Source organism: Rhinopithecus bieti, unplaced genomic scaffold, assembly GCF_001698545.2.
Source record: "Rhinopithecus bieti isolate Rb0 unplaced genomic scaffold, ASM169854v2 scaffold_28066, whole genome shotgun sequence".
Classification (NCBI taxonomy): Eukaryota; Metazoa; Chordata; class Mammalia; order Primates; family Cercopithecidae; genus Rhinopithecus; species Rhinopithecus bieti.
The window spans coordinates 532,466-548,144 of NW_016813021.1; the positions used below are offsets into that span (position 1 = coordinate 532,466).

A 15,679-nucleotide genomic window follows, 5' to 3' on the forward strand; every position below is an offset into this window, starting at 1 on the left:
CCCTGAAATACCATCCAGAAAGGGCAACATGGAGGAAAAGAAAAATGAATGACCAAATGGAAGCAGGGGTTGAGTGACAAGTTACAGTGAAAAAAAACAGCAAAACCCCATGTGCTTGGGAGGCTGAGGAGGTTGAATCATGAGGTCAAGAGATGGAGACCATCCTGGCCAACATGGTGAAACCCCATCTCTACTAAAAATACGAAAATTAACTGGGCGTGGTGGCATGTGCCTGTAATCCCAGCTACTCGAGAGGCTGAGGCAAGAGAATTACTTGAACCCTGGAGGCGGATGTTGCAGTGAGCCGAGATCGCACCACCACACTCCAGCCTGGGCGACAGAGAGAGATTCCATATCAAAAAACAAAACAAAGCAAAACCCATGTACGGTTGAGGCCAATGGAGATGGCTCTTACATGTTTTCACCATGCCTGTCAGGGCGTCGCTGAAGCCTGAGGCCTGGGAGGCAAATATCTTCACATTGTAATCCATTCCACTGAGGAGGTTTGTGATAAGAATGGTGTTAATGTCAGCTCCCACAAATGTTTCCAGTGTTGGACCAGGAACTAAAGAAGAAAGAGGATATATTTTTGTTAGAACAAAATATGGGAAAATAGAAGCACTGTTAGATCAAATTGTATTCACTTGACTGCTTTTCAGTTGCCTAGGATTACACAGCAAGCAGACAGCAGGGTTGAGGTTTCAATCTTGTCTCATCTAGCTCTAAAAACTGCTGCACTAAAGGTTATTTTTAGGGACCTAGTCCTTTCCCCAAATATAGTTTTATCCTCGTGCTTATTCAAAGAAGTTGGTCCACCTCATAGTCTACCATCTGCTGTATTGTTATGTACTATGTCGTGATAGGCAATTGAGGAATTTGTCCAATTAAAGAAATAATTCTCAATTGTCCCTTCTAAGGTAACCAACTTTGTTCCCAGCAGACACGCAAGTGGCAGTCATAGCAAATTTTATCATGGAGACCAGGCCAAACCTTGCCACATTGTGAACCAGCATCAATGTTACCACTTTAGTTTTATCTACTCCTTTTAGGATGTTTAATACCAGACAGATTATGCTCTTATTCCAACGCCCTTGATTAGCTAGCATTTTCAGGCCTTTATGTTTTCACCTCTTCTTCAATCTAGTGGGGTCTTTAATGAAGCCTTAAAAACATTTGTTGCTAAAGCCTATGCAAATTTATTTACCTCCTGCCTCTTCCCAAGCATCCTCATTCTTTAAGAGCTTTGAGTTAGTGACACGTTCTCAAAATACTCATCACTTTCCTCCAGAAGCCCCCTTCCAACAATACATTTATATGTTTCTCTATGTATGTGTTAACTCAGTAGCGATGGTCCCATGCCCCACACGTACAATGCAAATGACCATACATGTATATTTCTCCCATTTGACCTAAAACAGGATTTCTCAGCCTCAGCACTATTGGTATTTTGAACTGAAAAATTCTTTATTCTGGGGCAGAGGAGTACTGTCAATGGTAGCATGTTTAGCAGTACCCATTAGATTCCAGGAGCAAGTCCTCCCTCATCAGTTGTAACAATAAAAAATGTCTCTGTTGGGGGGCAAATGACATCAACTGAGAACCACTGGCCTAAAATAAAGCTTTTCGTGCTTAGAAAGCCTGATCAATATTTGTAAAATGATCCAAAGAACAAATTAAGCAAGTCTGTCTTACAAATTAACGTATGCTTCAGGCCTAAAGCAAAGAGACAAAAACACTGGTGATGCATCCCAAAGAATGAGCCTGGAGCAGGCTCGTGCATCGTTCTAGTCTTACTATTTTATTTTCCTGGTTATAAGGATGCTTGTCTGGAGAAACTGGAGGTGGGAGTATTTGAGTCTTATGGGCCTGAAGACAACAGCACGTGGATAATGGGACACAATAGAAAAGGCTGAAAATTGATATGGGGCGAGAACCACATCTCAGATGAAAAATTGAGACTAACAGAGTTTTTGAAGGCAGAAGGGGCTTACATTTTATTTTTATTTTTTGAGACAGGGTCTTGCTCTGTTGCCCAGGCTGGAGTGGTGTGATCACAGCTCACTATAGCCTTGACTTATCGGGCTCAGGCAATTTTCCCACCTCAACCTCCGAGGTAGCTGGGACTATGGGTGCATGCCACCACACCTGGCTAATTTTTGTATTTTTTGTAGAGACGGGGTCACACTATGTTGCCCAGGCTGGTCTCAAACTCCTGGACTCAAGCAATCCACCCTCCTCAGCCTCCCAAAGGGCTGAGAATATAGGCATGAGCCACCACACCCAGACAGCAGAAAATGTTTTAATGACCCTAAGAATGTTTTTTAAATTTTCCTGCCAAATTAAGAAAAATGATTGGAGGTGTCCTTTCTGCTGAATAACTAGAGCACTGCAAGCCCAGGTCTAGAAAACTGAGAAGACCCTAATAACATCAATTCTAGTCTCCTGTTTAAACTTCGTGAGATTGCTAAGAATGGGGAGATGGCACTGTAAGAGGTGCTGGTGCACACGGTCTCCTCTTCACAGGCGTACAGACCAAGGGTGCGATTACTTTCTACTTGGATCATTTTCATGCCTTCAAGATATAACGATGTGGGAGGTAGAGGTGAGAGGGATCCTCTTATGGAGGTGGCTAAGCGACTGGTGGAAAAGCATTTTACTACTGTGATGAGTTTTTTCCCCCCCCAATATCATTTCTAAACTGGGGAGACTAAGAAGTTGGTAAATGAAATTTTTCCAACTAATCCAAGAAGTAAGAGGTAGAGGAGAACTTTGAAATCCGAAATTCCAAATGTTTAGAACTTATATCTTCATTGAGCATAAAAGCTTCCTATAAAGTCAAGGTCTCCTTAGATTGATTCCTGGTCTAGGGTATGATTAGGTCAAGTATATACCCAATATATATTCTTCTAATTGATGTGCCCAGTAGTTTGCTATGTCACGTCATAGCTTCATCATCCTGATAATATCTACCTTATCACTAACCATACTAAAACACTTTATTTTTCCAAAACAAGTAAGAGTTTCTCCCTACTTCTTTAAAAAATACAACCAAACATCAAGTGTTATAAGAAAACAATTTATCTTAAAAGACATTTTAAGTGACTACTCATGGTATCAATATTATTTACAAAGCCTTACTTACCACTGACAGGTTTGTAGACAATTCTATAGCCTTTCACCGGGGAAGATGGGGGATCCCACGTAATGCGCAACCGGTTATACCATTCCTCGGACACCCGCAAGTTCTGGGGCCCTGAGGATGGCACTGAGCAGAAAAGAAAAGGAAAAACAGGGATACACTGTAATTTCCTTCTGTATGTCCCACACTGTTGCCACCAAAATATAAGACATCTTCCCATAAAATTAAAAATATTTAAAAGTGAAAGTACACTGAAACACACAATGAGAAGCCTTTGAGAGTCTGTGGTTGTTTTTTTGTTTGTTTGTTTGTTTGTTTTTTCTTTGAGACAGAGTCTCACTCCTTCACCCAGGGGATCGTGCAGTGGCACAATCCCCGCTCACTGCAACCTCCACCTCCTGGATTCAAGCAATTATCTTGCCTTAGCCTCCCAAGTAGCTGGGACTATAGGCACGTGCCACCACATCTGGCTAATTTTTTGTATTTTTAGTAGAGACGGGGTTTCATCGTGTTAGCCAAGATGGTCTTGATCTCCTGACCTCATGATCCGCCTGCTTTGGCCTCCCAAAGTGCTGGGATTACAGGCGTGAGCCACCACGCCTGGCCTTCAATATTAAATATATGGGAAATAACTGCTCTTAGGACAAAACACTTTTATCTGAAATGCAGAAGTCTTTCATTGTTATTTTCATTCCCTTTTCATCAGTTAATTTTAGGTATAATTGAATTCAATCGTGTTTATTAGAAATGTCTGTCTCCACGCCACTCTGTTCCACTAAGTATATGTGAACAGCAATATTGGGGGCATGTTCATAGAATGTTAATGGTGATTATTCTTAGAGGTAAGTTTCTGATTTTTTTTGCTTTCATCTTCATATTTCCTATATTGTTTGAAGTTTTATATTATTACTTATCCATTTTTTATCAAAACATTACAGTCATTTATATGGAGCATTATTATAAATTTGTATGCATTTTGTCATTATCATTTTGTTGTTGATAAAACTTAGTTGTGTTGGCCACTGCTTAATCATGCTTAGATCATCCACTAATACTTCAAAATAATTTCACTATATAGAGATTGTTAAGATGTAATGGCATTTCTGTAATAAGATTTAGGCCCTATTTTCATACTAATAATCTTTAAATAGTTTTTATTTAAAGATAAATAAATAATAGCAAGTATTTACTTTGCTAGGTAAAATACTACTTGATGTTTTCTTTAATTGTTGCTTAAGTCTGTGGTTTTGGTTTTCAAACATTTATTTAGCAGCAACATACCAACATCTGCTAGAAGTTCCAGTGCATAGACCAAATCAAGATGCCAATATACTGGTAAAGGTGGAGTGAAAAGTTTGAAATCTCCCTATAGCTCTACTCTTCTGTTTTCCTTCTTTCCTTCCTCATGTCACCTGAGGAAACAACTATAGCAGCTCTGAGGACTCACAATACTCTGGGTGATGTTTAGCAAAATGTGCAGGCTTGGTGGGAGTCTGGGTGGAGGCACACGGCATAAGCATGGGAGGAGGGAGTGATGCCAGCACTGTTAAATGAGGAGATGATATCTATTTGCCTAGCTGAGTAGAATCAGGACTCTGGGCTTCACAATTTTAATGATTTTCACAAACTTATTTGAAAACTCCACACTTCAGTGCCCAGGTACAGAATTCAGTCCTTGACACCATTTTGAACCTAACCACATGTCACCATTTGGTAATTATGATGGATAAAGATGGTCACAGAGTTTTTGACCCTCCTTCCATTGACAGGTGGGGCTATGACTGTTTCTTTGAATCTGGGTGGGTTCTATGACTACCTTGACCAATAAATAGACTGCAGCAGAAGATACACTAGCAGTTTCCATTTTATGCCTCTTGGAACTCTTACTGTTACAGTCCTGAGTTGACATGTAAGAAATATGACTGCTTTGCTGGGAAGACCACATGGAGAAGCTCTGAGACTAATGGAGAGAGAGAGGGACTCAGCTGGGTCCAGGCTGCTTGCCACCCCCACCAAGATGCCAGACATGTGGGTAAAGTTGTCCTGTACTCTCCACACCAGCCCAACCCTCAAACGAATACCACCAGGTGACATGGATCAATCCCATGTGGAGCAGAATTTCCCAGCAAGTCCTGCCCAATTTCCTGACCCACACAATTGTGAGATGTGATAAAAAAAAAATGGTCACTGTTTTAAGCCATTAAGTTCTAGAGCAGTCTTTATGCAAGAATAGACAATCAGATCAATAATGAAGACAACTAAGACTCTGTAATGCTTTAATCAAGGGTGTTCATGCATCTTTCTCATTTGAGGACCATGGTCAATCCTTCTTAAACAAGCATTGCATGACACCTCCTCTGTGCCATCCAGTGCCATAGGAGCTTGGCATGCAGAAGTGAACAGTATTGATGAGGCCCCAGGCTCTCATGGTGCTTGCCTTCCAGGGGTGGGAGACAGACAGTGAGCAGATACATGAATAAATAAGAAAACACCAGAGAGTAATTAGTGCCATGATATGACCAAAAGCAACAAACAAAAAATGATAATATCATAGACAGTGGGGGCTACTTTGCATGGGGTGGCCAGAAAAAGCTGAGGAGGTGACGTTGAGCTTAGACCAGGATGAACAGAAAAATTCTGACATGCAAACATCTGGGAAAGCATATTCCATGTAGAAGGAATTGCTAGGGCGTGGGGCCTAGAGCAGGAACAACTTCAAAGAGTCCAGTGGAGGGCAGAAGGGGAGGTATGACTGGGGAAATGGCCAGGAGGGGAGATCAAAGAGATCAGCAGGATCCAGGTGGTAGGTTCATCTTTGTAAGGCACAGCAAGATGTAGGATTTTATCCTGGGTACAATGAGAAGCCATTGGGAGGCTTAGAACAGAGGTGCAGATCATTTATCTGCTGAAAATCTCCTCAAACTGCTATGAGAAGAATAGGAGATGGCATGAGTAGAAGCAGGAAGACCTGACAGGAGGCTAGTACACTTATCTGGATGAGAGAGAGTGTGGCTTGCATAAAAGGGAATGAATTAATGGCATTTTCAGCAACCTAGATGAGACTGGAGACTTATTTTAAGTGAAGTAACTCAGAAATGGAAAACCAAACATCGTATGTTCTCGCTTATAAGTGTGAGCTAAACTATGAAGATGCAAGGGCATAAGAAGGATACAATGGACTTTGGGGACTCCAGGGGATCAGGTGGGAAGGGGATGAGGGATAAGAGACTACCAGTTGGGTTCAGTGTATACTGCTCGGGTGATGAGTGCACCAAAATCTCACAAATCACCACTAAAGAAATTACTCATGTAACCAAATACCACCTCTTCCCCAAAAACCTATGGAAATAAAAGTAAATTAATTAAATAAAACAAAAATAAGAGCGAGAGTGTGGCTTGGACTAGAGCACACCTGTTAGGTGAAGAGAAATTAGGCACTCAGAATACATTTTGATGAATCAACAGGACCTTGATGAATTAAACTCTGGAAGAGAAAGATCTAGTGGTTTTTCAAGTCTTCACTTCCACAGAAAAGGAAACTGCAGCCCAGAACATTTAAGCAATTTGCTCAAAGTCACATAGCTTGTGTATGTAAAGACAGGATGCAGACAGATTTCCTGTTTCCAAATCTTTTAGTTTCTTCACTGCAATCTACTGTATCTTTCAGGGTGCATTACAAGGGACAAGTCAGCTTATATCCAAAGGGAGAAAGCTTCACTTACAGGTTTTCCCAGGAGCAGAGACACTGACGCCTTCTCCATCTGTGTAGATGGGAGTCACTGTGACTTTGTATTCAGTATCAGGAAGCAGAGGCTTCAGAAGGAGATTGTTCTGGCTTCCAGGCACCATAACCTGAACAAAAAAGCAAAGGACCACAGTCTTAGTGAGACCTGTTTCCACTGATTTGCTAATGAAGCACAACTTTACACATTTTGAAACAATCAAAAGCAAACCGATGTGCTTTGAGAGTGAGTAGAAAAGAAAGGGCATTCGTGCAAAAGCATTTCTTCCTGAAATTCCCATCATAGTAACCCTTAGTTTATAATCACTAATACAGAAGGTTTAAATTTGATGCTCTTAAGCTCTAAGGAATATTCTTCTCTCAACATCTTCTTGGCATTTGTAAAGTATCCAGAAGAGAGAATAATGGCCTGTTTAGATAGCAGGTGTCTATGGATTGGGAGAGTTCATTCTATAATCCAGCCTGCTGCTTATCATTTTTTGTTTTACTTAAGTATCCTCTTGCAAAGTCAGCCTTCCATTCTTTCCTGCTTCAGAGATAATCAGACTCCAGCATTTTCTTCTTTCAGTTAGAAAGGATGGACCCTAGCCAAGAGCAACAGAACCACACATTAAAGCCAAGTTTTCTTGAGCTGAAGCATATTTACCAGCAACACTAAAAAATGGTGCAGCTTTTTTATTTCTGAAAGGAGTTGTCTTCCTCAATCTAGAATCACCATCACTCTGTGTCTAAAAGGCTGTCCCCACAAAAAAGAAAAGGAGCAGTGGGTTTGACATCGCACAAGTGAGTGCAGGGCGCCATGTGGCGGCTGTGTGAACTCTGCCACCTCGAAAAGAATCGTCTGGACCAGAAAAGCCACATGGTCTCAGTGCTAAAACCACAAAACTTTCTGTCTGTGCTCCAGGAGTGAGGAGCTGGCCCATCACCGGGCCATTTAAAGAACTTAATCATGGCTGGAAAAGTGCTAGGATGTAAGAACTGACTCAAACGGGTTTAAGGGAGTCACAAGACCAGGACAGCTGGAGTTACTTTTCAAGTGCTGGGTAAAATGCCAGCAGGCAAAGGGCGATGCTGTCTCCTTCTGGATGAAGGAAGGAACCTATAAATCATGGAATAAGCCCTAGAAAGCCTCGAGTTGAACCCAGAAGCAGCTGTTGCTAAGATATTGCTAAGCTTTAAAAGCAATTTTTTAAATATGAAGCGAGGAAATCTAAATTAGGTGATTTTATGTGAGATTAATATGATTTTGCTCCTCATCGGAAAGGGCCATTGAAATGTACAGGTCTGAATTGATGTGCGGACTCGGGGTCCTGAGAAGGAGATATTTACAAAGGAGCTCTGCTTTATTCCAGAATGAGTTAGACGGCCCTAGCACTAAGAAAGGGTAAGAGAAGAATTGAGGTTGCCCTGACTTGTATTACTTCATCAACATAGCTTCCCTCAGAGTGTTTCTCTTAAATGTAACCCAGCTGAAGCAGAGCCTGGGCATTCATTTCAATCTGTCCATCTAGCAAACCACCCATGTTGATGTTAAATAATGTCTTCTTTCAAACTGAGAAGCACACGGTCTTGGAATTAACCAATTAAATTTAGTTCATGGAATACTAAAAAACAGTGTGACTGTTTTAGAAGACTCATTAGCTTGCCAGGAGTAGTTGCTGTGATTTATAGTAAGAGGTCTCCCTTACCTAGCAATTATTATGTGCCAGGTGCTGCTGTAAGCATTCTGATATAGCATATGCAGACTGAGTAAACCTTATCAGAAATGCTTGAGACCAGAAGTGTTTTGGATTTGAGATTTTGTTAGATTCAGGAATATTTGTAGATGCATAAGGAGGTATCTTGGGGATTAGACCCAAGTCTAAACACACTATTCATTTACATTTCATATATACTTTATATACATAATCTGAAGGTAATTTTATACAACATTTTTAATAATTTTGTGCATAAAACAAAGTTTGTGTTAATTACTTCTATGTGAAATTTTCCACTTGTAGCATCAAGTCAGTGTTCAAAATGTTTTGGATTTTGGAGCATTTCAGATTTTGAATTTTAGGATTAGGAATTCTCAATCTATAATTCACTTAATCTTCACTACCTCCTTTTGAAATATGGGGTAACGTCACACTCATTTCACAGATGAGAAAAGTGAGGTCCATAGAGCTATTGAGTAAAAGAGCCATTCCGAAACCTCAAGAATCTTGTCTGGGCCTTTGTCCTCTACTCCACATGACTGCACCACTTGAACTTTCTTACCCTATTGATACTCATTCTCAAGAGTAAAAAGCAATCTCCTCTTGGGTATGCAAAGTTCCTCTTGCCTGGCCTCTGCTTGTTTGGACAAAGCAAAGTAAAAAAATGTGCTCCTACTAAAAACAAATGCTGCAGGTCAGAACAGATGCTGGTTTTATTTATAAAACAATTCTGTAAAAAATGTTCATGGTTAGATGGGATGCAAATATAACTAGTGAGCTTCATGCTTTTATTTTTTTTCAGAAATGGATTTTCATGTCTGGCCCTAATATCACCCAAAGCTTTTCAGAGCAACCTGGACCACATCCAACCAGCTGTTCCTGCAGTAGAAAGAGGATTCCCTGTATCTTGCTGTGTTCCCATCTTATGAAGTTCAGTTCCACATAGTGATTCTCAAACTCTTTGTGGTGAAGGACTAAGTGGTGGTGGTGGTGGTGGTGGTGGTGGTGGTGTCATTTTAATTCCCATCCATTGCAGACCAGTATTTGTAAAATACGATAAAACCAAGTGGTTAGAAAAGTGATCATGTTCTCAGGTTGTTGCAGTAATGTCAAATGGCTATCAATGTTTCTAAAATGTTAATCTTAATATCTGAACTTATCATGTAGTCATCTAGCCGACTGAGTCACACTTTGAGTATTCTTCCTCTAGACATATTCTTGCAACCCAGAATTCAGGTTAGAGATACAGATTTTTATACTTAGGCTCTAGAAAATTCTGAAATCCTGACTAGCCTTTTAAAATAAATGAGAGACCTTCCTATCCTGAAAACAAAATGTATAGCAATGTCATTGCCACTCCTCCACATTCCAAGACAGAGTTGAAAGTCAATCCTTATAAAATATGTGACAGGTACTACAATTTTATTTCTAAGAATTCAAAGATTTTTTTTAATCTAGAAATATTTGATAGGTATAATTATATCTAGAACATATAGAAACACTTCATTTACCTCAACTGGAAACGTAAATTAAATTCCCCTTGTTTTACATATATTTAAGCTGAACTTTGGTCTATGATGTTATAGTACACAGTGTATAACATATACATACACTATTGTCCAACTTCAATACACAAGCTTATCATTTATTTGTGTAAATTTAATCAGCCTTGAGAGTTAAGGAAGGTTTGGTATTCCTCTTATCTTGACACATTTCCTTTCTTGATTTCATAATATGTCTTAGCCATCTGTCTTTCTGTGCCATACGTTATTATTTTAAGATGTCATTTGGCCCATGTGATTTCAAGACCCTTGGACTTTAATACAGATGTGCCTCTGCCTGTCCACCTTAGTTTCATAATCTAAATTTACATGCAGTCCACTTTCTGTCTCCAGTCATAATACATTGCATTTATATTGCAGTAACAGTTCATAAAACACTGATATAAATTTTCAAAGAACCCTCAGATGAGTCCCTGAGAGGGTGCCTATAAATCAAGTGTGCACATATCCTATTTAATTAAAATCCTCTAAAGGAGCTTGATACTTAAAGAATTCTACAGTAGGTTCTTCTGTCTAGCAAAAGAGAGAAAGAGAAAAAAAAAACAGTTTTGTGCAGCAAATACCACCAAATTTATCAATATTTTCATTTTACTACAGGTTTGTTTAACTGGGTCAGAGTGTTTAAGACTTTTGATCTTTTTTTCCCTTCATCTAGGTGTCCAACTATTTCAAAAATAAACAGTGTGAAATGAAAGAAAGTAGAAAAGGAAAAATTATCTAGAGACAACCCAAAGTAAATATTATTATTATTTTACCTTGCATAGCTTACGAGTGCATGCATGAGATTAAATTGTTATTCTTTCTAAATGAACAGGAATAATTCACTAAGAAGCTTAATGTATTTCTTAGAAAGAGTAAAAAACAAAAAGCAAACAAACCAAAAATAAAATTTAAAAAAGCCTCTCACTCTGGGAAGTTTTCATGGGCTCATTTTTAGGAACTAAATTACAGTATGAGAAAAATAACACAGAAAATAAAATATCACAACTTATATATTTAATTACCATTCCTAACCAAAATTTTATTTTATTTTTTTTAATTTGCCAATCATGAACCATTTGAAGTGTGTGGTCTGAGTGAATTTGTAATTCAACCTATTTTGTTCAAGAATCCATTCACTTTTCAAAAGTACTCCCAGAACAGTATAATGGCCTTCTGGCTATTCACAGTAGGTGTGGTCTATCACTATGTCCTGTAATATTTCCTCCATTAGTCAGAAATGAAGTACTTTCCTTAAAGGATTTTGGGCTCAAATAGTTGTTTGTATAAGCACATAAATAAAAATAACTTCCCATTGAAGCCTTTTTGAGAAAGGAAGGCAAAGGAATGATAATGTTATACTTGAGCAATAATAAATCTTGTAGACTTCTTTCCCAGAGTGTCAGAAATAATGCAGCAGAGGGCAAGAAATGCAAGCAATGAGCTAAATAAACATATTTTATAACTCAAAAGAAAAATTCTTCTGGATGCATACTGGAGTTACCTGGTTTGATCAGAAACATGTATAAGAAAGAATTTTCAGGTTCTAGACTAAAAGGAATTATAATGATATAGTGTAAATTTAGAATACATGGGAAGGCCATGATTAAAAGCGTACCAGGCCATGATTAAGGGTGTATCACTGATTTTGGTGCCCGGGCAAGATGACCAAATAGGAACAGCTCTGGTCTGCAGCTCCCAGTGAGACCAATGCAGAAGGCAGGTGATTTCTGTATTTCCAACTGAGGTACCCAGTTCATCTCATTGGGACTGGTTAGACAGTAGGTGCAGCCCATGGAGGGTGAGCATAAGCAGGGTGGGACATCGCCTCACCCAGGAAGCACAGGGGATTGGGGAACTCCCCCTCCCCTAGGCCAAGGGAAGCCATGAAGGACCATGCTGTGAGGGACAGAGCTATCCAGCCCAGACACTATGCTTTTCCCATGGTCTTTGCAACCTGCAGACCAGAAGATTCCCACGGGTGCCTATACCACCAGGGCCCTGGGTTTCAAGCACAAAGCTGGGTGGCCATCTGGGCAGACACTGAGCTAGTTGCAATAATTTATTTTCATACCCCAGTGATGCCTGGAATGCCAGTGAGACAGAACCATTTACTCCCCTGGAAAGGGGACTGAAACCAGGGAGCCCAGTGGTCTTGCTCAGCAGATCCGACCCCCACAGAGCCCAACAAGCTAAGATCCACCATCTTGAAATTCTCGCTGCCAGGACAGCAGTCTGAAGTCAACCTGGGATGCTCGAGCTTGGTGGCAGGAGGGGCGTCTGCCATTAGTAAGGCTTGAGTAGGCAGTTTTCCCCTCACAGTGTAAACAAAGCTGCCTGGAAGTTTGGATTGGGCAGAGCCTACCGCAGTGCCACAAAACCACTGTAGCCAGATTGCCTTTCTAGATTCCTCGTCTCTGGGCAGGGAATCTCTAAAAAAAAGGCAGCAGCCCCAGTCAGGGGCTTATAGATAAAACTCTCATCTCCCTGGGACAGAGCACCTGGGGGAAGGGGTGGCTGTGGGCGCAGGTTCAGCAGACTTAAATGTTCCTGCCTGATGACTCTGAAAAGAGCAGTGGACCTCCCAGCACAGTGCTTGAACTCTGCTAAGGGACAGACTGCCTCCTCAAGTGGGACTCTGAACCCCATACCTCCTGATGGGGAGACATCTCCTAGCAGGAGTCGACAGACACTTCACACAGGAGATCTCCAGCTGGCACCTGACAGGTGCCCCTCTGGAATGAAGCTTCCAGAGGAAGGAGCAGGCAGCAATCTTTGCTGTTCTGCAGCCTCCACTGGTGATACCCAGGCACAAAGGGTCTGGAGTGGACCTCCAGCAAACTCCAGCAGACATGCAGCAGAGGGGTCTGACTGTTAGAAGGAAAACTAAAAAATAGGAAGCAATAGCATCAACATCAACAAAAAGGACGACCACTCAAACCCCATCCAAAGGTCACCAGCATCAAAGACCAAAGGTGGACAAATCCATGAAGATGAGAAAAAAAAACAACGCAAAAAGGCTGAAAATTTCAAATGCCCCTTCTCCTCCAAAGGATCACAATTCCCCCAGCAAGGGAACAAAACTGCACGGAGAATGAGTTTAATGAATTGACAGAAGCAGGCTTCAGAAGGTGGGTAATAACCAACTCCTCCGAGCAAAAGAGCACGTTCTAACCCAATGCAAGGAAGCTAAGAACCTTGATAAAACATTACAGGAACTGCTAACCAGAATAATCAGTATAGAGAAGAACATAAATGACCTGATGGAGCTGAAAAAAACAACGTAAGAACTTCGTGAAGCATACATAGGTATAAATAGCCAAATTGATCAAGTGAAAGAAAGGATATCAGAGATTGAAGATCAACTTAACGAAATAAAGTGTGAAGACAAGATTAGAGAAAACATAATAAAAAGGAACGAACAAAGCCTCCGAGAAATAAGGGACAATGTGAAGAGACCAAATCTGCATTTGATTGGTGTACCTGAAAGTGACAGGGAGAATGGAACCAAGTTGGAAAACACACTTCAGGATATTATCCAGGAGAACTTCCCCAACCTAGCAAGACAGGCCAACATTCAAATTCAGGAAATACAGACATCACAAAGATACTCCTTGAGAAGAGCAACCCCAATCATCAGATTCACCAAGGTTGAAATGAAGGAAAAAATGTTAAGGGCAGCCAGAGAGAAAGGTCGGGCTACCCACAAAGGGAAGCCCATCAGACTAACAGCAGATCTCTCTGCAGAAACTCTACAAGTCAGAAGAGAGTGGGGGCCAACATTCAACATTCTTAAAGAAAAGAATTTTCAACCCAGAATTTCACATCCAGCCAAACTAAGCTTCATAAGTGAGGGAGAAATAAAATCCTTTACGGACAAGCAAATGCTGAGGGATTCTGCCACCCCCAGGCCTGCCTTACAAGAGGTCCTGAAGGAAGTACTAAATATGGAAAGGAAAAACCAGTACCAGCCACTGCAAAAACATACCAAATTGTAAAGACCATTGACACTATGAAGAAACTGCATCAACTAACGGGCAAAATAACCAGCTAGCATCATAATGACAGGGTCAAATTCACACATAACAATATTAACCTTAAATGTAAATGGGCTAAATGCCCCAATTAAAAGACAGACTGGCAAACTGGATAAAAGTCAAGACCCATTGGTGTGCTGTATTCAGAAGACTCATCTCACATGCAAAGACACACACAGACTCAAATTAAAGGGAAGGAGGAATATTTGCCAAGCAAATGGAAAGCAAAAAAGAAAAAGAAAAAGCAGGGGTTGCAATCCTAGTCTCTGATAAAACAGACTTCAAGCCAACAAAGATCAAAAAAGACAAAGAAGGACATTACATAATGGTAAAGGGATCAATGCAACAAGAAGAGCTAACTATCCTAAATACATATGCATCCAACACAGGAGTACCCAGATTCATAAACCAAGTTCTTAGAAACCTACAAAGAGACTTAGACTCCCACACAATAATATTGGGAGACTTTAACACCCCACTCTCAATATTAGACAGACAAATGAGACAGAAAATTACCAAGGATATCCAGGACTTGAACTCAGGACTTGGACCAAGAGGACCTAACAGACATCTATAGAACTCTCCATTCCAAATCAACAGAATATACATTCTTCTTAGCACCACATCGCACTTATTCTAAAATTCACCACATAATTGGAAGTAAAACACTCCTTACCAAATGCAAAAGAATGCAAATCATAACAAACAGTCTCTCAGACCACAGTGCAATCAAATTAGAACTCATGATGAAGAAACGCACTCAAAACTGCACAACTACATGGAAAATGAACAACCTGCTCCTGAATGACTACTGGGTAAATAACAAATTCAAGGCAGAAAAGAATATGTTCTTTGGAACCAATGAGAACAAAGACACAACATACAAGAATCTCTAGAACACAGCTAAAGCAGTGTTTAGAGGGAAACTTATAGCACTAAATGCCCACAGGAGAAAGCTGGAAAGATCTAAAATCAACACCTTAACATCACAGTTTAAAGAACTAGAGAAGCAAGAGCAAATAAATTCAAAAGCTAGCAGAAGACAAGAAATAACTACGATCAGAGCAGAATTGAAAGAGACAGAGACATGAAAAGCCCTTCGAAAAATCAGTGAATCCGGGAGCTGGTTTTTTGAAAAGATTAAAAAAATAAATAGACCACTAGCCAGACTAATAAAGAAGAAAAGAGAGAAGAATCAAGTAGACACAATGAAAAATGGTAAAGGGGGCAGGGGTGGTGCACGCCTGTAATCCCAGCACTTTGGGAGGCCAAGGCGGGCAGATCACAAGGTCAGGAGTTCGAGACCAGCCTGGCCAACATGATGAAACCCCGTCTCTACTAAAAAAATCAAAAATTAGCCGGGCATAGTGTGGGGGTGTCTGTAGTCCCAGCAACTCGGGAGGCTGAGGCAGGAGAATCGCTGGAACCCAGGAGGTGGAGGTTGCAGTAAGCTGAGATCATGCCACTACTCTCCCAGCCTGGGCAACAGAGTGAGACTCCATCGCAAAAAAAAAAAAAAAAAA

The 15,679-nt window shown here is 40.5% G+C and overlaps 1 protein-coding gene across 1 annotated transcript in view; it reads right to left on the reverse strand.

Moving 5' to 3' along the window:
• COL14A1 (collagen type XIV alpha 1 chain) overlaps nucleotides 1–15,679 on the reverse strand; it is a 260,476-nt gene that overhangs the window by 131,617 nt on the left and 113,180 nt on the right. The window contains 3 exon segments of the mRNA XM_017847514.1: nucleotides 416–565; nucleotides 3,143–3,265; nucleotides 6,862–6,991. Of these exon segments, the coding sequence (XP_017703003.1) occupies nucleotides 416–565; nucleotides 3,143–3,265; nucleotides 6,862–6,991 (403 nt within the window).